We start from the raw sequence: 23,389 nt of genomic DNA, 5'->3' as shown, positions 1-23,389 counted from the left end.
AGGGTTTGGGATCAGCTGTGGAGATTATCGGATACTCGAGGGGAGTATTGTCCTACTGGAAGTTCTCAAGTTGACGATATAGAAAGCTCTTTTTGGCTTGAATGCTCCGATCTCATTGATTCGGATCCTCCTCTCCTTAGGATAAATCAGGAGATCGCTCTAATTGCTTGTTGGGAGTTTGGTATTGCTCACTTCGAGTTTGCACTGCTATGGTATAAAATATTTGAAATTTTATATACATATATTTTAATCTTGTTTTCAATTTTCTAAGTATTTTCTCGTTTGTTGGCCAGAGTCAGATTCTAAGGGAGACGTGTTGCTGATGAGCTGTGTTGTCCTTGTTGTTGGCCTGTTGCTGGATTCTGTTTTTAAAATTTTATTTATGTTTGATGTTATATATGGACAATATTAATTTAGGTTTGCTGTTCAGTATTAACTTTTTTTTTTTAGAAGGATCATGTATTAACTTTATTAAACTCTATATTTCCTGTCTTTGTTATAAGTTTGTTAAACTCTATATTTCCTGTTCCTGTATGAACTTTTGTGGTATATGCTTCTTTAATCTTTTCGTGCTAGACAACATCTTATGGAATTATATTATTACATGGCTTGTATTATTTTGGACCAATTTTCATTCTATTCGTAATATTGGTATTGCTTTGGAGGACATCTCTCCTGCTCTCTCTCAACCCAAGACTGTGCCACTGCCCAGTGAGTTTTCTCAATCTAAATTTTTTTGAAGCTCTGTTTGGTTGCTGGGAAAACGAAGGAAAACAAATTATGATCCCACAATTTTGTTGATTTATGTGCTGAATCTGGTTTGTTTTTTATGTGGGTTTTTTTTTAAGTCGTTGGTTTTGAGCTTAGGGATTGAAATGTGTTGGAATGCCCTGCCATCTTATGGTTAAAATTTTGCTTTGCTTTGCCTAATTCTGAACTATTTCTGGGAAAGCATAAGAAAAAGACAGGAAAAAAGAGAATGTTCGTGGTTTTGTTTCTTAATATTTAGATATGGATTTACTTCTATATATGTATGGATTTGAGAAATATAACATCTTTTTTAAAGCTGGTTTAGAATGGTAACTATTCATTTAGTTCCACACTTGGATCACATATTCTGATCAATGGTAACTAATATAGTAATATTTAAAACATAGAGAATACATGAATACATGTTTTTTTCTTGGACATGAAAGTTGTAAAAATGAAATCTTGGCCTAAAGGATTCAGGTTTAATTTGTTTAGCAGCTTAGCAAATTCCATTCACATTTAAGCAAACTTCATGAATATCAATTACTGAGTTTGGTCAGGTCACAGAATTACAACACTCTTAATTGAAGACTTGCATGATTTTGTAACTTCTGTTATATGAGCAGGTTATCCAGCTCAAATGACCAATTCCAGCATTTTTTTTATAGAACAATTTGGCTGAATGATCACATCCAAGATGGGTATGACCAAGTGAGATAGTTCTGAGCCAAAGACCCTCAACTGTAAATGTTAGTGCCTAACAATCTCACAAGCTTTATCATATTCGGAAGATTTTTGCAAGAATGAAAAATATTGAGAGGTGGAAGAGGTTATCTAGATGTGACTAGTGAAGTTTTCAAAACTGTTTGATATCTTAGAGATGAATGTTTTTTTGTCCAGGCGGGTAGCTTTACATACTAGATTGTGTAACTTTCATATATTTTTGTAGTTATGTTGTCAGTGGGTTACTCAAGGAGGAGCTTTCTGTTGTAAACAAGCTAGAGCCTACTAGCTTATATATATGACAAGATGAAAACAAGATTATGCTAGAATGAATTGTACCATCCTATTTATCTTGCAATGGATTGCAAAATCCTATCTATTTTATAATTGTAAATTTTATTGTTATAGAAGTGTACCTGGGAAGGCAAGAGTTCTTTGCCAAGGCAACTTGGTGTAATTTTCGTGCTTCTGGTTTTGCTTAGTTTTATTTATTTTCACTTTCAAATAAACATAGTTGATTGATTCCTAACTTTCAATATGTAATGTTAATTTGTGAATGCATAGCAAATTTATTCCATAATTGATCCATTATGCTCAATGCCTAACCACATTCTAATATATCCAGAAATGAAGTCAAATGCTATTTGCATTCCCACATGAGATTATAGAGTAATAAGAATTCAAAGAAGAGATTATTTTTTTAATTAATGCATACTTATCAAAGTACATATCTACAACTCAGAACATTGTTCCGCATGAGATAAAGAGCGAAATTGTCTTTCATATATCATTTGGAACAATGTTCTGAGTTGTAGATATGTTCACTTCAACCTACTCATAGTTACCATTGATAATAAAATGACTTGTAGTAGATGGACATTTGCTATGTGTTCTTTTTTTTTTTTCCATCAATGAATTTCTTTTCTTGCTGATAATAAAATTTAAAAGGAAAAAAAATGGACATTAGCTATGTATTCCTGTGGAAATAAAACCACATGAGAATTTTAGTTCCAATAAATTACGACTGACTTATTTTACAAAGGTGTAGCTCAATTTGATAAGTCTATGCTGTTGATATGTATTAACTATTAACATATTAAATTGGCAAGGACATATACTAGTATACCACGTACCTAATGTGTTACTTATATCCGGATTTGGTGAAGCAATACAGTGAAGACTGAAGCCACAGTGCGTGGATTCCCAATGCCTTTTAAATTAGATCAACTAATCTAGACTGGATATCAACAGATTTGTGTGGCTGTTTGGAGGGCTCCAGTAGCAGCAAAATACAGAGGTCTTTCAAGAATAATCGTTCTAGCTAGTGCTGAAGATGCTGCTACATGTATGTCAGCATAAAACAGTTTGCACTTTTTTTTTGCTAATATAAAACAGCTTACACTTCCAAGTAGCATCATAGGAAACTTTAATATTTGATAGATCACGAGGCAGTTGCAAGGAGTGCTTAGAGTAGGTGATAATGATGTTAACGGGTATCATAAGGCGCTTGTTAAGGATGATTTATTATGGATCCATTTAATAAAAAATTGGTATAATATCTTTCATGCGCTTGAGTTGGAACTGTTATACCTTATTCTGACATAGTATCTTAAAATGCAACCAAAAAAATTAAATTAAATAACATTTTCCTTGTGTAGTAATTTCAAACTTTTTTTTTTGGGGAGTAAATAGTAATTTCAAACTTTAATAGCAGGATATAACATTGTATAATACGCTTCTAATGTTCAACTGGCGCTACTGCTGTCAGCAAAGTAAAAAATAAAGAGAAACTATAAGTTTGGTCCCTGACTTTTACTTAGTATGTCAATTTGGTCCTAACGTTTTACATGTGTCAATTTAGTTCCTAACGTTTTGATATTATGTTAAAATAGTCTTTACCATTAAGGCTGTGTTTGTTTCGTGTAAAATGTTTTCCGGAAAATACATATTTTCCGGAAATACTATTTTTCGGAAAAGGAAAATATTTTTAAGTGTTTGGTTGAATTATGAAAATTGTTGTGAAAAATTGAGTTCATGTGTTTGGTTCTATTAGAAAAATGCTATTTTCCTTCCATTTTTTCACATTAATTCCAGCAACAACAACAACAAATTGATTCCGGTGACAACAACGCAACAACAACAACAACAAATTGATTCCGGCGACAACAACAACAATCAAACTTTAACAAACAAAACTAAGATGGGTCTGGGTCTGGGTCTGGGTCTCGGAGCTCAGATCGAAGGCAATCGCCGGCGATCGAAGGCGAGATCGAGCGAAGGCGACGAGCTCGAGCGAAGGCGACGCGGTGCTTGGTGGGTCTCGGAGCTCGGATCGAAGGCGATCGCCGGCGATCGAAGGCGAGATCGAGCGAAGGCGACGCGGTGCTTGGTGTGGATCGGAGCTCAGATCGAAGGCGATCGTCGGCGATCGAAGGCGAGATCGAGTGAAGGCGACGAGCTCGAGTGAAGGCGACGCGGTGAGAGAGCTTGGAGAGTTGCTGTGCTGCTGTGTGAGAGAGAGTTGCTGTGTGAGAGAGCTTGGAGAGTTGAGAGTGCTTGGAGAGTTGTGTTGCTGTGTGAGAGAGACTTGCTGTGTGAGAGAGCCTGGAGAGTTGAGAGAGTTTTTTCCGGAAATTGGTTTAAGGGAAAATAGAAGGTGAAATCCATTTCCACCTGGGTTGGGGTTATTTTCGGTCAAAGGGGAAATTATTTTCCGTTGACCCAATTTTCCTAAGCAGCCAAATACCCTTATTTTACGGAAATTGATTTCCGAAAGTAGTTTGAAGTCGAAACAAACGCAGCCTAAAAGATGGATGGAAAATAATGACATGACTAATAGTCAAAATAAATTTTTTCTTTTTTCCATGACATATAAATTGCCACTTGTATTGCCACATAATCATAAACTTTAAAAATAAAAATAAAAATAGTAGGCACTAATAACCCAAGAATTTTCTTTTCCTTTGCTTTCTCGATAACAATTTTGGGGTTAAAAACCCAAAACTGAAAACTCAACTTCATTCATTTGAAAAAATAAATAAATAACTTCAAAGCTCATGAAAGCCACTCTTAAATCCCCATTCCCAGATTAAACAACAAAACTTAGCATGCGGTGGAGTGGAGAGCAGCAAAAAGATTTCTCTCCCTACTATCTTTATTTGATGGCCAAAAACTCAGATTCAGATCCTCTAGATTTTCTAGGGTACTCTACCAATAAATTTCTTAAATCTTAACCATTCTTTTATGATTTAAGAGTTTAAGATTTAAAAGTCTAGATTTTGTCATGTCAGCATTCCACTAATAATACTCTTAACATAATATAACAATGTTGCAAACAAAACAATTAAGATTATTATTAGTGAAATGCAGACATGGCAAAATCTAGACCATTAAATCATTCAAGAATGGTTAAAATTTAAAGAAATCCATTTAGTGGAGTACCCTAAGAAATCTAGAGGATTTAAATTCCAAAAACTCATATAGTGGAATTTTGTTGAGAATCTGCAGCTTTTAATTGATATCTGTGTGGGGTCACTTGCTGATGAGAACTATTATGGTTTCCTCCTAGATAATAACCCATATAATTTTCCTCCTAGCTGATAAGGAACCTCTGGGTTTTTAATCCCTAAACCTCAATATAAGGATGATCCCTAAACATATGGGTTAATCCCTAAATCTATGTTAATCTTGGAATTTTCCTCTTAGCAGTCATGGACCCCACCTATAAACCTCAATATAAGGAGTGACCTTGTTCTTTTATGCACCAAAACCATTACTAAGCTAGACCTCAAAGAAAAAAATAATTCGTTTTGGTTGTAATCTTGGGCCATTCGTGGAATCTGGTCCAGTTGATGGTTTTGTATTATTTTGGAACAATTACTTTTATGTAATTTTATTATCATTGTTTGTATTATTTTGGACCTATTACTTTTATGTAATTTTATTATTTGGCTTGTATTATTTTGGACCAATTTCTTTTATGTAATTTTATTATTAGATTGAATTGATGTAACTCATCTTACTACGACTAATATGGTATTAGTAATTTTATGTTATCTTTGACTCCCAAAGTGCGTTTGTACTAGATAGGCTTATCACAGACAATAATACTGTGGCTTTTGAAATGTTACACAGGATGCAAAATAAAAGACAAGGGAAGGTTGGGCACATGGCAATCAAGCTCGATATTAGTAAGGCTTATAACAGGGTGGAATGAGATTTCCTTGAAAGAATCATGTTAAGGCTGGGCTTCCTAGTGCCTTGGGTGAATCTAGTAATGACGATAGTGCACACAACCTCATACTCTATCCTCATCAATGGCGAGCCCCGTGGCTATGTAATCTCCTCAATGGGTATCAAATAAAGTGACTCTTTGTCTCCATATCTCTTCCTCCTTTGTGCCGAAGGTCTCTCTTCTTTGCTGCAGAAAGCCACCAAATCTCACAAGGGCTCTTATCTTGCCAAGGGGGTGTTCAAATTTTACACCTACTTTTCGTCGATGATAATCTGCTCTTTTGTGAAGCTAAACCCAATGAATGCCGCCAGTTACTGGAATTGCTCACACGGAATGAAGAAGCTTCTGGGCAAGTTATTAATCGACAAAAGACTACCTTGTTCTTTAGTCAAAACACTAGTCGTGGGGTGCAAGAAGATATTCGGGCAATGTTTGGGGCACAAATTTTGACAAACTGCGAAAGATATCTCGGTTTGCTTATGGTGGGGGGTAAGTCAAAGGTGAGCACGTTTAAGGAGCTCCAGGAAAGGATTACTAAAAGGGTGATAGGGTGGAAAGAAAAGTATATTTCTAAGGTTGGTAGATAGGTTCTTATTAAGACGGTGGCCCAAGCTATCCCCACTTACTCAATGAGCATTTTCAAATTACCTAGGGCAACATGCGATGGTATAAACTCAACGTTGGCTAAGTATTGGTGGGGACAGACTCGGAACAAATGGAAGATTCATTGGATTAATTGGAGTAAACTGTGTGCCCCTAAAGATAGAGGTGGTATGGGCTTTCGAGATATTCATGTGTTTAACCTCACAATGTTGGCCAAGCAGGCATGGCGATTGATTCATGGAACCCATTCTTTATTCTATAGGGTGTACAAAACCAAATACTTCCCCACATGTTCTTTCATGGAGGTAGAACTAGGGAACAATCCTTCTTATGTCTAGCGTAGCCTACTCAGTGCTAGGGAGTTACTACAGGCCGGGTCAGTATGGCAAGTTGAAGATGGACACACGATTGGCATTCAGAGTCACAAGTGGCTCCCTTACCCCCCATTGTTCCGTGATGGTGTGGACCTATCTTTGAGGTCTGTGACTTCATTGATCCACACACTAAGCAATGGGATCGGGGTAAGGTTAACTCCTAGTTCCTACCATTGTCAAGGGATGGAGTGCTCAAAATTCCTTTGGGAACCTTGGAGGTCTGAGATAAACTGTGTTGGAATGAGAACAAGTCCTAGACCTTCTCAGTATGAACTGCATATTGTGTAGCTCTTCGAATGAACCAAGTTTCGATGGCAGAGCACTCCATGGCTCATGAGGATAAACAGGTCTGGAATAGAATATGGAAACTACCCATCCCTTCAAAAGTGCGAATCTTTGTGTGGCGTGCTAGCTCAGACATTCTACCCACCCAAGCCAACCTTGTCCATTGGAAAGTCCCTGTCAACCCGAAGTGTGCAATCTTCGGAATGCAAGATGAGATAGTTATCCATATTCTCTGGCAATGCCCCTTAGCCTGAAATGCTTGGGCACTTGCTCCGAGAAAAGTGCAAAAATGTGACTCCTCGACTCAGAATTTTCATGGCCTCACTAGAATGTTGATGAAGAAACTACCCAACGGAGATATAGAAATATGGGCTATGGTGGCCTGGTCCATTTGGCACACACGAAACCATTTCCTTTTTTAAGCAACTCAGACTCCCCCTCATGCAATCGAAAAATTCTTAGGTAGTCCCGGAGTATAGTGAAATGGTGCTCCCTCCTCTCACATTTATGGTGGACTCCATCATGAATTTAATAAGCAGACTCCACCATGAATGTGAGTGAAGGAAGCACCATTCTCCGTATTTTGAGAGTACCTAAAAATTACTCCATGCAATCCTAAAATGAGCAGTGTCCATGATGGAAAATGATTAGAGGCTAGCTCGTAGTATGGCTCATAGCTGAGCACCAATGTGTGCCCCATACTCTTTTTTGAGACATGATGTATACCTTTTAGTTCTTTTTTTCTTTTTTTTTTTATTTGTTTGTCCTTATTGATGGGATTGGTCTATGGGTCCCTCCTTGAGTTTTTGTTAGACATGGCAAAACGGGCAGGTCGGGTCGGGTTCGGGTAGGGTTAATCGGGTCGCGGGTCAAAACGGATCACGGGTCAAAACGGGTCATTTTTAAACGGGTCAAACGGGTTGCGGGTCAAACGGGTCGCGGGTCAAACGGGTTGCGGGTCAAACGGGTCGCGGGTCAAACGGGTCACGGGACGGGTCGAGTTGACCCGTATTTTTCAAACAAGTTTTTTTTTTTTGGAAATAGATGCAATTTGTCAATTGTTTCTAAGTTCCTTAACTGTGATTAGATTTTCATTGGTGATACTATTACCACTTATCAATTACCACTAAACACTTGATACCTAAATTTGGTGCAACTCTTATTCCAGCTTTCTAGAAGCTAATCTTGGTATAATTTTTGATATGTTTAAAGTAGGAAGAGAAAATGAAGGTGGCAAGTAAAGAATGACAAACTATAATGGAGTACATAACATATTAAGTGAAGAAGAATAAATAAACATCTTATAAGAATTACACCTCAATCTCAATCTACTCAACGTTGGTAGACGTGGAAAAACGGGAGGGTCGGGTCGGGTCAATCGGGTCGCGGGTCAAAACGGGTCACAGGTCAAAACGGGTCATTTTTAAACGGGTCAAACGGGTCGCGGGTCAAACGGGTCTGACCCGTTTTGCCATGTCTAGTTTTTGTTTCCTTTCTTTGTATCTGTTGTTGTTGTTGTTGTTTTTTTTTTTTTTCCAATATACGTCTATCTTTTCTGTGTATATATATATATAAGGTATTTCCTGAAATGTTATCTTTCCTTTGGGTATTTAGAACCTTTGACTTCATAGGAATAAAGTGATTTCCAACAACGATCAATTTAGTTGTGTTAAAAGTTAAAGCCATCTGTTTTGGCTCAAGCTTCAAGTCCGAGCACCTATACATTATTTAGGCCAATGATTCTGTTTTGTTCCTATTGTATCTGTTGCGAGTTAATTAATAGAAATTTCCCCTTTTACCAAAAATTTTATTATTATGTGTTTGATTAATGTTTTTTATTATTATTTTATTTTAAAAAGAAAGTTGGGTAGTGTAGAGAAACTTCAAATGTGGTCATAGAGTAAATGCTAGGATACTACTAATTTAATTATTATATAAATATTTTAAAAAAAAATTAAGAATTCTGTGTACCATATTGTTGATATACCAACCACATTATTAGGTAGTAAGTTTATAAACATCTTGAACTAAATTTTATCTCTTTTTAATAGATCATATAGAATGCCCTGAGGGCACCATAAATTAAAGTGGTATCTAAATTTCTATATTGTTTAATTTACAAATGTCCTGGGACACTGTTAGCCAGGCCCATTTTAAAATGTGTAAAGATATCATTTTAAAGAATAATTGTTCCTTTTAACTATTGCTGAAGCTGCTGCTACATGGCAGCATAAAACAGCTACGCTTCCAAGTAGTGTTATAGGAAACTTGAATATAATATTTGATAGATCATGAGGCAGTTGCAAGGAGTGCAATTTAGAGTTGCAAAACAGTTGCAAGGAAACCTGAATATAATATTTGATAGTTTTCAACAAGCAGTTGTAGAATAATCTTTCATGACCCTAAGTTGGAACTGTCATAACCAATTCTGAGATAATATCTAAAATGCAAGAAAGAAGTCGAGCAAAAAGATAAAAATTTATCACTACACTTTTTTGTGCCACAACTCTTCTGTTGCAGATTGTGAGAGTTGGAGAAAAAATGTTGAAACCATGTATAAGTAAACAGGCAGTCATTCACAATCTAACATGTAGGATAATTACAAAAAATAGTGTAATCCTAGAATTACTCTCGCACGAAAATGGTGGTCAAGTGGTACCTGGGTGCTGTACTCTTCTTGCTCTTACTGAGATATCAATAACACGAGGGTCAAACAGGCATTTTCTGGTGCTTACAAATTGAATGATATTTCAACTTCAGCCACTAATGAATTACAATAATATAAAAACTGATTATCAGTTCTTTTTTCTTTCTTTTCTTGAAATTATGGGTACTGTACAGAGATATTTCCACACTGTGACATTAGCACATACAGAAGTGAAGCTTAGCAAAGAGTTCACCTTAGACCAAAATGCAACTTAGACCTAAGCTTCTCTTTCAAGAACCAAACATTTGGAGATAATCGAAGTCAATTAAGAAAGTCCGAATTTCCATTGGGGCAAGTTCCGCCACTAGCTTTACTGGATCTACAGGCCCTCCCCTTACCACCTTGGATTCTTCGGCAGGGCCTTCAACTTCCCAGACTAACCTTTTCTTCTCCATCTCAGCTCTTTCTTGATTGGCAGACAAACTCACCTCTGTTACTTTACTTATCTGCAAAGAATATGGAATGAAACTAAGAATTATGATCCAACAACATATTTGCCAATGATAAGAGTGATTTAGTCATGTACTTATTGTTCTTACCTCCTTCTTTGGAAACAGCTTCTTCAAATCCACACTCGCCATCACTGAATAGTCCTTGTCCTCTCCAATCTTTGTACACATCAAAGAGCAACCAAGTCGAGTTTAGAATATATATTGATTGATGTATATATGTAAACCAAAGGGCAATAATTGATAAATCAGCTTAAGAGTAATGCTTAAAATTTATCAGTCACTTGTTAAAAACTCTTCTCAGATGATATTCAAGTTGGCACATATAAGACAACAGACAAATGCCAGGAGTTTCCTTTTTTGGTTCTAGAGCAGGACTAGGGCATTTTGAAAGCAACTGATTCATAGTGCAACACTGCTACTCTGGTAAGATCATTGTAGATTGCAATGACTACCTCCATTTCCAGCGATATCCAATTCAAAATTACTCAACAGTAAATTGCAAAACAGCTCTCAAAGAAGTAGAAAGAAACTGTAGAAAGATTTTGGGAATGGATGAAAAATTTTTGACCATGGCAAGATAAACTAGAAGCTAGCAGATATATGAACCCATCACACATTGACAGGCAAACATAATTAAATATGCATGAGAAAGAAACAAAGTTGGAGAAAAAGAAACTAACAGCCAATCACAGTTTGCATGAGAATGTATGTCTTGACTCATTCCACAACACACACAACCTACATGAAGAGCAATGTGACAGAGCAACCTAAAAAGCAAACCAGTTTCTTGAATTTGTACTTCAAAATACTTAAGGCTAAGGGTAGCCCATACAAATCTTTAAAGTTGGTATCTTTTTTCTAATAAACTTTTAAGTTGGTATCCAGAATGACCACTTTTAGCCTTATAAGCAGATAAGCACACCTCATACAAGTGAGCCAGCCGAAGAAGCACTTTTCCATTTGCAAGTTCCTACAATATCAAGAAAAAAAAAATTATAACCACCCCGTCCTCATTATCATTAATGGGGCCCAACTTAGAAGAAATATTCATAAGGAATTTACCCATTACCTGGAGGGTTATCACAGCAATGTTGTTTGGTAAAGCATAGGAAGGATCAATTGCTGAGAAAGTAGGTACATGGGAATTTATCCAATTATTTCCATCCTGAAAAAAGGAAAACTAGTCGCCTGAGCATTGTGACCCCATGGCAACAAATCAATGTCAAGATTTTTCATTCACCTGCTCTGTGAAGGCCAAGAGAAGTGGAGAATAAATCTCCTGGCCAACTGTGCGGCGCCACTTGGCACCTTCTCCTATATTATCAATTTTGAGATAAAATTTTCCTTGGACCTGCAATATAGCCATAGATCAATAAGAGGTGACAGCTGCAGTAAAAAGAGAAATAGCAATATATGGGTTTACGCTCAATCTCTATTACAGCGCCTTAAAAAAATGTTAATGTGTACTGTAGCAAAAAAAGCAACCATAATCTGATGGTCTATCATCAAATAAAGGACAATAAATTAAAAAATAAGTTTGATATTTAATAACAAGGCAGCAGTAAAAAAGAAGAAGAATAGGTTTAATAAGGTAAAAGCCTTGAGGGAAATGGCTATTAAAGACAGCCAGAAGCCAAATTACACATGTACATCAAATGATCTCCTTGAATATTTGAAAACTGACTACATGATCAGGTAGAAAAATGGTAACGATAGAACCACATGTTCTTGTATGTGACATGGTAATGGATGCTTACAAATTTTTTTTTTTTTTTTTTTTTTTTTGAGAAAAGGATGCTTACAGTTAAACCTTCACATTTAGCTAGGACACAAACTGTTTCATTTAATGTACGCTCAATCTCTATTACAGCGCCTTAAAAAAATGTTAATGTGTACTGTAGCAAAAAAAGCAACCATAATCTGATGGTCTATCATCAAATAAAGGACAATAAATTAAAAAATAAGTTTGATATTTAATAACAAGGCAGCAGTAAAAAAGAAGAAGAATAGGTTTAATAAGGTAAAAGCCTTGAGGAAAATGGCTATTAAAGACAGCCAGAAGCCAAATTACACATGTACATCATATGATCCCCTTGAATATTTGAAAACTGACTACATGATCAGGTAGAAATATAGTAACGATAGAACCACATGTTCTTGTATGTGACATTGCAAGGGATGCTTACAATTTTTTTTTTTTTTGAGAAAAGGATGCTTACAGTTAAACCTTCACATTTAGCTAGGACACAAACTGTTTCATTTAATGCCTCACCAACACCTCTTGAATCATCATGAAGCAATCTCCTATGAAACAGAGAAGCACATCAGAGATCATGAAGGAACAAGAAATTCTATTTATACAAGTGAAATGGATAAAAACAGAATCAAAGTACATAATAATTGATTATCATAGAAAGCAGTGAGAGATATAAGAAACCTATGCAGCATCAACTCTATTTGACCATCCACTAAGCTAGTTCCTCCCACTGAGCGGTCCACCAATACTGAGAGTTCCATGCTGCTATCTTGTACATAAATTCCAAGATTGATCTGAAGCAATGGAGTAAAGGTAAAAGAAAAAGATTTGCTAAGCAAAAGAATTATTAAAACAAAAATGAACAACATAGAAAACGAATTCATTACAAATATGCTTGACGATAAATGCTAAGAGAGATCACCTTGAATGCTTTCAAAAGAGGCTTGCCATCTTTAAACCCAATATTCCTCAAAAGGCAAGTAAGCAGGAGCTTCTAAAAGAAACACTAGGGAAACACCCAAACTCATATCCAAATCCACAATATGCTTTAGTGTCAACTTGTAATTGGTTCACCCAAATCCACTTTTCACTAAGTACCAATGGTAGTTCCATGTGTAAGTGATGTAATCCAATCACAAGTTGACACCCAAACATGTTGTGAAATTGGGTGTGGATTTGGTGTGTCCGGGCGAACTGGTTTCTAGTTTCCATATAATGCCTTTTTAGGGACAAAGTGAACAACTGTACAACTTAACAGGCTTTATATGCAAGGGACACTGAACCACTGTACAACTTAACATGCTTTATATGCAACATAAAACTTTAAACTGGTGGTGGTAATTGACTGGCTTTTGGGGCTTCCCGAACAGCATCTGAGTGCCATGAAGTAATGTCAACACTTAACAGTAGAATATACCCGATGAAACATTTTTCAATTGATACTTCTTTCAATTAACAAATTTTGCTTGATATGCAGGACATTGTGGAGACTGCTAGACATCACATTTGAGAAAGAATTTTTTCTTAAAGAAGAAACTAATAGCATTAACTTAAGACCCCCCTTGTATCAAAATGATATATTTTCTGTCCAAGAAAAGGGAGGGGAAAAATGTGGTGTATCCTGAAAGGCGCATGAATATATAAAGATTGGAAAAGCAAAGAAAAAGCTGGAATATGAATATAAGAATTCACATAAATTAAAAAAGCTCCTAACATTTTATATCTATCAAATGAATAGTTGCCAAAATATTTCATGCAAAAGAAAAACATACAGGATAATAATTTCCAGCAACTGGTTGGTTCACTTGCAGGTTCCAGTCTGTCCTGAAATCCCGAACCTGCAAATCAATTAGAAGTATGAGGTCAAACCTTGAAATGAAAGTCAATACTATAATTAATACCCTGAGTGCAATTTTTTAATCAAGCATATCATGTATGTTTCTTTTCCAAAATATCCCCATTCAAATTTTCATCCTTAATGATAACGATAATGTTGTCTTATTTGAGCTATGCCCAACTCCCCACCCCCATGTGGGATGCCATTTATTAAAATAAAAAAAATAAAAAATTATATATATATATAGAGAGAGAGAGAGAAAGAGAGAGAGAGAGAGAGAGAGAGAGAGAGGAGAATTTCACCTAAAACATAGCAGATACAACAGTCAAAATCATTCACATTGTTCCAATCATAAGTAATGCAGCTAAATCTTAAAGAAACAAATTGTAGAAACAACAGTTAGCAAGTATTGCCATACCCTTTTGATGAAATCACGTCCATTAGAATCAGTGTAGAATGTCTTATTGGTCTTCATTGTTGTTGTGATTTGAGTTGTGATTTCTTTCCCAATCCCATCATCAGCAGGTATAGGCCCAATCTACAATTCATGTAAATAAAGTAAACAAATAAAGCCTCAAGTGATTTATCAAACATATAATAACCATGTTGTTTCAGAGGCCTTTTTGGTTAATATTATTGACCTAGCCCTAGTAATATTTGGACCTCTACTAGCCAATTCTATTAGGTCTTCTTTAGTGAAACAGGGAGCACCTATATACATATCTTGGTTGTTTTTGAAAAAGAGGGTTCAAGCCGTGGCATTAGCTTAGAGAAAATAAGGATTCTCTTCTTGCGTGCTTTTGAGAAAGATAGCTCTTTGGGTGTATTTGGGGTTTAGACTTTGTGAGAGACCTTTTGTGCCACCTTTGTAATCTCCTTATTTTATTAGTGAAACTTTCTCATTGACGCTGTCCATGGGCATTGGCCTAAGGCCTAACCATGTAATTGTTTGTGTTTCCTGTGTGATTTCGTCTTCTATTTTCCTATTTCTATTTTGCATAAACACTATCTCAACAAACCACAAAAGCCAAAAGGGAGGAAAAGTAATCGCTTAAATAAATCAACATACAAGAGAAGTTAACTTACACTGAACTCAACTTCAGCATGCTCTTTTCCCTTGAATACTCTGGTAATCTGTCCACACAACCAGCATAATATTATGGAAGTAGAAGTAAAAAAATCTTTTCTTTTAGGGGGTGGGGGAGAGAGACAACAGATTCTTACACAGCATAAAGTTATCGTTCAAAAAGAGATTCAGCAGGAAATTAGAATATAACCGCCTCAGGATCTAATAGAACTGTTTGATCCCACTGCTTCCTCTTTTAAAGCACTATCTATTTCATGAAATGACACTGATAAATCTAAAAAAAGGATTTCAGTAAGACTAATTAAAACCAACACATGTCATATTTCCACAATTCCTCCACAACTACAAAGAAATTAGGTCACAGGTGAAAGCACACTACATGGAATTTTCATTAGCAATGCCCACATACAGCATTCTCAATGGTGGCTATCCCAATATCTATCATAATCGTCAGCATCTCCTGTCTGACAACACTCACCAGTGACCCTCACCAAAATTCAATTCAACGGGGCCCCATAGAAGTTGGTGCATAATATTGCATCCAGCACAACCTAGGCCAACACCAAATGCATCCATGTCCATCCTCAACCTACTTCGTCACATTTCCACCAACAGAGGCAATACAGCAACAGTACCTATAAACAATTGCTTTGGTTTCTCTCTCTCAGCTCAATCACTATAGCACAAATCATATGCAGCTTCCTCTTTATGCATGTGACACCATCACAAATCTCTTGACATATGCATTCAGAAAGCTTTCTTGAATCAAGTAAATGATTTATCGATATAATTTTAGTGGATGAGAAAATCAAATTAATCTTTTTTATATTACTGCATTAGAAAAAGTAAGGTTCAGTACAAAAGTTGGTGCCTCTGTGTGTGTGCGTGTCTGTGTGTTCTTTTGAAAAGCAAACAACCTGAGATATCCATGGGTTGACTTGTTGGTGTACTTCATCCAATACTGGACCCCTGAGAACTGTTAAAGGATCCTGGAACAGATATGCATATTAACTCAATCAGGCACTCAAATTTTGTAAGCAATGAGTTTATAGTGAGAGATTTATTGATGAATTTTGGAAGATCTTTGAAGGACATGATTACCTGGTGTTCAGATTCAACCAGAAACGTAGCATTTGGGCGGAAGACGTATGCTCCAGAAGCCTTCAACAAAAGGAAAAATTATAAAATGGTAATAAATCTTACAACTTTCTTTCAACATTTGAAGCAAACAGAAATTTTGATGCAAGTAATATAATGACAGTGGAATAATGATGTTTCACAAGACATAATAAAGCTTTGATGTATACAGATTTGACTACCTGAGGATCTTTCTCAGTTCCATTACTTCCAGAATAATAACTGTATGATTGCTTAGCAGATGCTGTGACCTTCAGTAATGAGAAAAAGATTGTCAAAATGTAAGCATTACATTCATCGTTCTAGAATATATAGAGAAAGGCTATGATTGAAGATCATTAAACTATATATTCCATGTTTAATTACTTGATCATAATCTTGAAAGCATATTGGGATTCAACATATCCCAGGGTAAAGATAAGTCACATGGACAAAATACAATAGAACACTGAAACTGTATCTTATACAATATACAATACCAGATTTCTGCTATTAACAAAATGAGTAAGTTTTCCTTCATCTGCAGTAAAAATTAGCTTCAAACTGCCTTGCCCAACTTCTATGGTATTGCTTGCTCTTCCTTCTGATGTATAAACCATTGAGCTGGTGGAACTAGGACCTTTATTTCAATAAGTGGAAAGATGGAAATAATATTTCATGTCAGCAACATGGTACCACTGTTTCCTTATAGTTCTATGTTTGTAGGAAGTGTAAATGAAAAGATATTCCTAACCTGTCTGTTTTGCATTTGAGACAATGTAAGTGCTGAAGCCAAGAGGAGGTACGGATGCTGAAAAAGCAAGCCAATACTTAAGTGATCCATTAGGGGATGTACCCATATATGCTTTAACGTAGTAATTTCTCATGCTCAAAGTCACATTTGACAAAGGTAGAAGCTGAGATTCAATTTCTCTCCCATCAGAATCTTGAACAAAAACCTTATCAGAAGAAACCTGTAGCAAGTTCAATTTGCATTAAGCTATTTGTAAGTAAAGTTAATTCTTTTTTTTCTTTTTTTTTTAAGATTTGAATGACTTTTTTTTGATAAGTAAGAGAGAATTATATTCAAGAATTTAAGATTTGAATGACTTCTATAAAGTATTATGTAAACTCTAACCCTAACAAAAGGATAGGAGCTTTTTGATAACAATACAACAACCACAATCAAGTCTTAGTCCCAAAATTATGGAGTCAGCTATGGATCCTCAATAGGCCAATCCTAGGTCAGCCACATATATTCTTTTCCACCATTCTATTATGTCCAAAGTCATACTATTTTTAACATCCTTAATTGACATGTCTTTTTTTACTACTTCTAAACGTTATTTTAGTTATTTTTCTATCTTTTTCTATGCTCTCAACTTGAATCAACTTACCCTTTCTCAGTAGTGTATTAATTGCCCTCATCTGCACATGACCAAACTATCTCAAGCAACTATTCCTCATCTTTTCATCAATAGAGACCACCTCCATCATTAAGCAAATATCGTCGTTACAAATCCTATCTTTCCTTATATTTCCAATTATCCATCTAAACAATCTCATTTCAGCTACACTAATTTTATGAACATGTCACTTCTTAATTGCCCCACATTTAGTAGCATAGAGCATAACAAGTCTTATAGGAGTCTTATAAAATTATCCCTTTAATTTAATAGGTATTCTACAACCACATAATACTCTTGATGTGCTTCTCCACTCCATCCACCATGCTCTTATCTTACGATTCACATCCTCTTCTATATGTTCACTCGTTTTAGGTAATAAGAGGTTACCTTTCTATGTAGATGAGCTGTGTGAGTGTGGTGTGTGTCTGTGCAAGTGAGAGCATACATGTTTATAATACAACTTATGAGACAATCTCAATGTTTGATTTCTGGATGGTCAAATAATATAATGTTAATTTATACTGAAACAATGGTTTGTTTTTATGTAATTTGCAAATTATTACAAGGTTACATCATAAGCTATGCAGAGTCATTAAAAGCAATGCTATTCAGGGTGCTCTAAGTGGCAGGGAGTAGTATCAGAAAGGCCCAAAGATCAGAATGAATAAACAATGATTAAACTTATGAAAAAGCAGTTTACATGTAGATAATTACCATTAGATAAACAAGGGATGAAGAAAAATCTAAACAATATGATAATAAATTTAATTTTGGAGCATGATAACAAGTGCTGGCTATGAAGCATTGGTGAAAAATATTCAATTCAATTACGTAAGAAAGACTAAGAACAGAAGCACTCACAGGAATTCGTATTACTTCCTCCCTCTTCCATCCTAAGGGATTATAAACAACAACAACCTGCAGAGCAAATGAGAATACAAGACAATAATTAATATATCAAAATGCAAGATTTAGTTTTAATTTTTAATGAAGGATAAAATCAAAAAGTTTAAAATAAAATGATGACCTTACCAAGCTTTTACCATCTGACAATACAGCTTCTGATGGAGGACAGTAACTTATATTAAGAAGAGGACACTGCCAAGTACCCAAAATTTCCATGAGACAGAAGTCAGCAGAACATTTAACTCTGTTATTATTTAAAATTAAGAATTGATTACAGAGTTCATATGAGATACAAAATGGTCAGGAAAAGGGTGAGCGCACATGTAGTCTTCACCAAATTTTCTTCCAAATGCTAAGCAGAATAATATTTCAATGATTTTTTTTATACCTTTCGTGAATAAGTTCTTGGAAGACAAGGTAGCACTCTTACACATGATAAATTAAGGGACAAACAAAAACACCTAAACTTCAGATCTTGGATAGTCTGTTGTTAGATAAGACATCATCTTGAGATCTTCCAACAGGCTATAATTTAGTATGAAAGTGCAGTTCACCAAAATTTAAGCGTGAAACAAACCAGAGTTCATGTTGCAGCAGATACAAAAGATGACATGTAACATGACCTAATAATCATATTAGTCATATGACGTTTAGTGGCAAATGATTTGCCACCATACCAAAAGAATAATTTATAGCACGATTCTTCTGATGTAATATAAAGCAGAGAGTACATGATATACCAAAAAAAAAAAAAGTCAATATTGTATATTGCCTGCTGAAAATTTGTTACTGGATTTCCTTGTCTAGTACTTGATCTCAAGTCTGCCAAGAAACCAAGCGAAGAGGAAACCACCTTCTCAGCCTGTAGAGAAGTATAACTCGGCAGTATTAGACATTCACATAAAACTTTACAGTGTCAACAATCATAACTTATTGCTGGAAATCAAACTAAGTTGCACCTCTGCATAGCCCATCGACAATCGTTTTGCATAATCAGCAGCAACATGCTCTCTTTCTGTACCACTAACTGCATCATGGTGTTGAGCAATTGCCAGAGCATCAGCTAGTGCATCGGTGTTTGGCCCAGATTTGTTCCTGCCTTTGAAGAACTCCAATTGCCTTGCTGCCTAATTGTAGAACACAAAAGGATTTAAATGTTCAAAGCATGCCAAGATAGCCTGACAGGACATAATAGAAGAAGTAAGGACCAAGATCTTACCAGATAATAACCACTCATCATCCTGACATAACCTTTAAACGCTGGTCTACTTGTAAAGTAACCAGTCCAATAGGCATTTGGATGATCTGCATACCTGAACATGGTTTATATATTTAAATTCGAAGTTCGTAAAACAAAGATGAGCTGAGTGCCAAAATAATAATATCAAACTCACGGAAAGAAATCTTCGGTTTTGAGAGGCCATTTTTCTTTTGTTGCATATTTTGCATCAGTGTAGATGGACGGGGTTGAGTACAGTGCATTAACACGCCCATCCTGAGAATATTCCAATAAAACTTTTCAATAAATTTACAATACATATAAAACAGTGACAGAAATGACAAAAGGACGTAAACCTATGAAGCCATGTAATTTTAATCAAGTAATCTTTGAAAAGGCTTCTAAAAATTAAGTACCTCATTGACATAATGAATGAACTTGTCCATCTGCCTGAACCATGAATTTGCATATTGAAAGCGAAAATCTGTCCCCATGGTCCACATAATATGCTTTGTCCTGGTTACATTAGCCTAGAAAAAAGAAGAAAGTCTATTTTTTATCTGTAATAATCATTAAGCTAAAAAACTTCAGTGGGATTAAAGGCATTTCTTTCCATGTGCATTTGGTGAAGTACTTCAAGTTCAATCACTTCCTAAACTTGAATTATTCAAATTAGTCATTACACAACATGGCCATTTGAAGCTATGAATTAACCTTCACGTTGTGCAAACAATAAGGAACATGAATATTGGTGAGATAAAAATTTCTACTGCTTACCTGTGCCAATGCAGCATCTACAAAGTCATTAACTCGCTCTTGAACATTATAGTCAAACAGGAGAATATCATCCTTCAATCAAAAATATCATTTCAATAAGACCTCTAGAGCAAAAATTCAGGAGAACCATATGAATATTTTTTACCACAAAAAGTTTTACCTGAATAGGAGGGGAAACATCATTAATCTCAAATGTGAAGCCATCAGGAGGGTCATAATGCCTAGGGAATATCCCAGTGAATATCTGCATATGAAGTTTGCAACACAAGTCAAAAGAGTACATAAAATATCATCAAAGTAGAACGCATAAAACAAGTAGTAAATTCTCAAGTCGAACACTTTGAATAGGTAAAAGAATATAGACATCATGTCCCTCCCTAACCTGTGAAGATGAAGCTAGAGACTTGGAACCCCGCCAAACAATCTCAAGACTCTTGTCATTTAGTCGCTTAGCTCTATCTTGGTAATCAATTCGAGCAAAAAAGAGGGAATCAAATCCTAACTGCAACAGAAATTCAGACACATTAGGACGATAACGCTCACACAAAAACTATATAAATCTACCACATGACTAAGCCCTTGATTCAATCCATGATAACTTCGATAAATACCCATTATTAGATTGCAACAGATAAAGAATTTCCAGCACCAAAAAGAACACAAAAGAGAGCAACAAATTTTTTTATAAGCATACCTCTGCACCAAGTAAGTAAGCCTGCACAGCAGAATGCCCGAAAGGATCGATCTGCCAACCAACTCTAGGAACCTTACCAAATTCGTCTTTGATAAATTGATGCCCTAAAGTGGTCTGATCAATCAAATCAATGTAATGAGGAGTAGCCTCATCATGCATGCACATACCCCCATTTCTTCAAAATCCAAAAAAAAAAAAAAATTGTAATGTGCGAAACAAAATCAACAAATTACTCAAATCACAAAGCACTAGTACATTAATTAGCTTATGAAATTAATCAATCATACATGAATTCAAGTTGACCAGAGTTGACAAGCTCCTTGACTTTAGCCTTCCTACCCTCACTTTGCTGCCTCCACCATCTTTCAAAGAATGCCTGAACAAATTTTTCAACCATAACTACTTTAACCCCTAGTCCTTCACATGCACTATTAAAAACAAAAACAAAAAAAAAAAAAAAACTAATACCCATATCAAAAAAACACAATTTAAAGAAGAAACAAAAAAAATGGGTACCATCTCAACATAAATGAATTTGCGATTGCTATCATCCAACAAAGCCGAAATTACAGAGTCCAACACGTTCTGCACACAAGCTCCCTATTCCACCAAACAAAAACCCAGAAATCAGTCTTTAACACAAACAAAGATAAAGAGTGTGAGAAAGTCAAAAATAGCAATTTGGGAGTACTCGAATGGAGTTATTAGCGCCAACATAGTACTGATCGACAGTCTTAAGCCAACCCACATCGTCGTGAGAGTGAGGGACCAAGTGGACATTGATCTTATCTGGGACGATTCTGTGCGTGGTGTTGTAGGCTATGAACGTGGATTCTGATGAAGCCAACAAAATCAGCGACAACAAGAAGAACAGCACGAACGCCATGGCTGCCGATGGGATTCTGTTTCTTCTTCAGCAGGGAAATCAAAGAAGTGGATTGAAGAAGAGTTACTATAATAAGTAAAGAGAGATTGAGTTAGCAGATAAAATATGTGTCATATTCCTATATATAGTACAAGCTAGCAAAGTCTTGACTCTTGATCAGTGATCACTTTGAGGTTCATTATTTTTTTTGTATAGTATCTTTTTCTGCTTCTCTCTCTGTCTGCAGATAATAATAGAGTTCTCTTGACTTCGAAGAAATGTGAACCGATATGATAATTGGGGTTTGAGAAAGACAGTTTCATTTCTTTATTTTTCTGTTGTTTTTTTTTTTTTTTTTTTTTTGAGAAACTTAAAATTTGAAGATTAAATTGACACAGTTTCTAATCAAATTTTGATATTTTTTTTTTTTTTTTGAGTGTGTTTAAATGAAAAAGGATAGTATCATATAATTAATTTTAGAATTAAGTTATTTTCAAGATGAGTATGATCTCCTATAAAAATAAAAATAAAAATAGAGTATGACCTTATCCTGCGGTTTATTGTTGAGAAAAGTGAAGCATATCAAATATTGATTTTAAGTTTTTGATGAAAAAATATTGATATTTTGGATTGACTGGGATGAGAGTAGGTTGGTTTTAGTAAATCTAAAATGTCACAAGGTGAATGATACCTCTCCCATGTCTTAAGTGTATGGGGAAATTAGTTAAAAAAATGTCACTTGTGAGTGCTTATTTGGGACTAAATTCCAAATTACAAAGGCATGATTCAGTTAAGTTTTTTTTTTTTTTTTTTTTTTAAGTTCATTCAAATCCTGTTATTTTTATTCATTTTTAATATAGTCATTCGGTCTAATCCCCATCTTAACTCTACCAAAACAACCTTGTTTTGGAACTTGAAAATACAAACTAACAACAAGGTTGGACTGAACTAGAGAGAATAACTAAATTAAAAATACATTAAAAAAAATTTCATCCTTCAAATCAACAGAAGAATAACAACATGCTGAAATGTTTTTAATGAAAGAAATTCATCTACAATAACCCCTATATGCCTAGAGAGGTATTGTTCATAAGCAATTTTTTTTTTTTTTTTTAGATTTATAGAGATTATTGGAGCAATGTTTTGTGGTTCCACTCTCTATTGTAAAGAGTGTTTTGTGTTTAGCTAGACTGTTGCAAATGATCTTAACTTCCTAGTTACAATTTAAATGTAAGGACACGAAAATTAGAGGCCCAAATCCACTTAGAATAGTGAAGCCTATACCACCTAACTAAGCCCAAACAGATAAAAAATTATTTAGAGAGTGGATAAAATAAGTCAGGCTCAAGTCCGAAGATTCAAACAGGAAGGGAATGAACAGCAATTAAAAACAAGTATATTGATGGTTCTTTACAAGCTCGCTTGAGAATGATATTTTTATGCAAGGATACACACTGTTCTCCCTCTCTTTCTTCTCACTATTCTTGTTCTAATCTCTTTTTCTTGATTTTTTGGTCTAGCCCTTTCATTTGGAAGTTCTCTTCCTTTATATACTCCCATACTTCTTGCATCCCAGCCCTCTATTTGCAATCCTC

The 23,389-nt window shown here is 35.3% G+C and overlaps 1 protein-coding gene across 1 annotated transcript; it reads right to left on the bottom strand.

Moving 5' to 3' along the window:
* Positions 1-9,428: 9,428 nt before the first annotated feature.
* Positions 9,429-22,073, bottom strand: LOC112035557 (alpha-mannosidase At3g26720). The gene is made up of 29 exons (XM_024068378.2): positions 21,621-22,073; positions 21,446-21,529; positions 21,217-21,305; positions 20,930-21,104; positions 20,618-20,737; positions 20,396-20,479; positions 20,236-20,307; positions 19,875-19,988; positions 19,634-19,734; positions 19,459-19,552; positions 19,199-19,366; positions 19,012-19,101; positions 18,366-18,431; positions 18,195-18,251; positions 16,679-16,898; positions 16,425-16,564; positions 16,128-16,196; positions 15,910-15,969; positions 15,726-15,797; positions 14,808-14,855; positions 14,140-14,259; positions 13,657-13,722; positions 12,566-12,678; positions 12,348-12,432; positions 11,369-11,479; positions 11,198-11,293; positions 11,051-11,098; positions 10,216-10,284; positions 9,429-10,122 (listed from the first exon to the last, which is right to left on the bottom strand). The coding sequence occupies exons 1-29, from the start codon at positions 21,813-21,815 to the stop codon at positions 9,907-9,909; spliced, it is 3,042 nt and encodes a 1,013-aa protein (XP_023924146.1). The 5' UTR covers positions 21,816-22,073; the 3' UTR covers positions 9,429-9,906.
* Between the last annotated feature and the right edge of the window lie 1,316 nt (positions 22,074-23,389).

This window comes from Quercus suber, unplaced genomic scaffold, assembly GCF_002906115.3.
Source record: "Quercus suber isolate HL8 unplaced genomic scaffold, Cork oak 2.0 scaffold_45, whole genome shotgun sequence".
NCBI lineage: Eukaryota > Viridiplantae > Streptophyta > Magnoliopsida > Fagales > Fagaceae > Quercus > Quercus suber.
This window is presented reverse-complemented; position numbering and strand designations above follow the sequence as displayed.

Excerpts from the sequence above, each read along its gene's own strand:
- LOC112035557 (XM_024068378.2), bottom strand. The coding sequence starts at position 21,815 with ATGGCGTTCGTGCTGTTCTTCTTGTTGTCGCTGATTTTGTTGGCTTCA. Across the intron at positions 12,433-12,565 it reads ATAGAGTTGATGCTGCATAG|GAGATTGCTTCATGATGATT; the intron begins GTTTCTTATATC and ends TCTGTTTCATAG. Across the intron at positions 11,099-11,197 it reads TTGCTGTGATAACCCTCCAG|GAACTTGCAAATGGAAAAGT; the intron begins GTAATGGGTAAA and ends TTGATATTGTAG.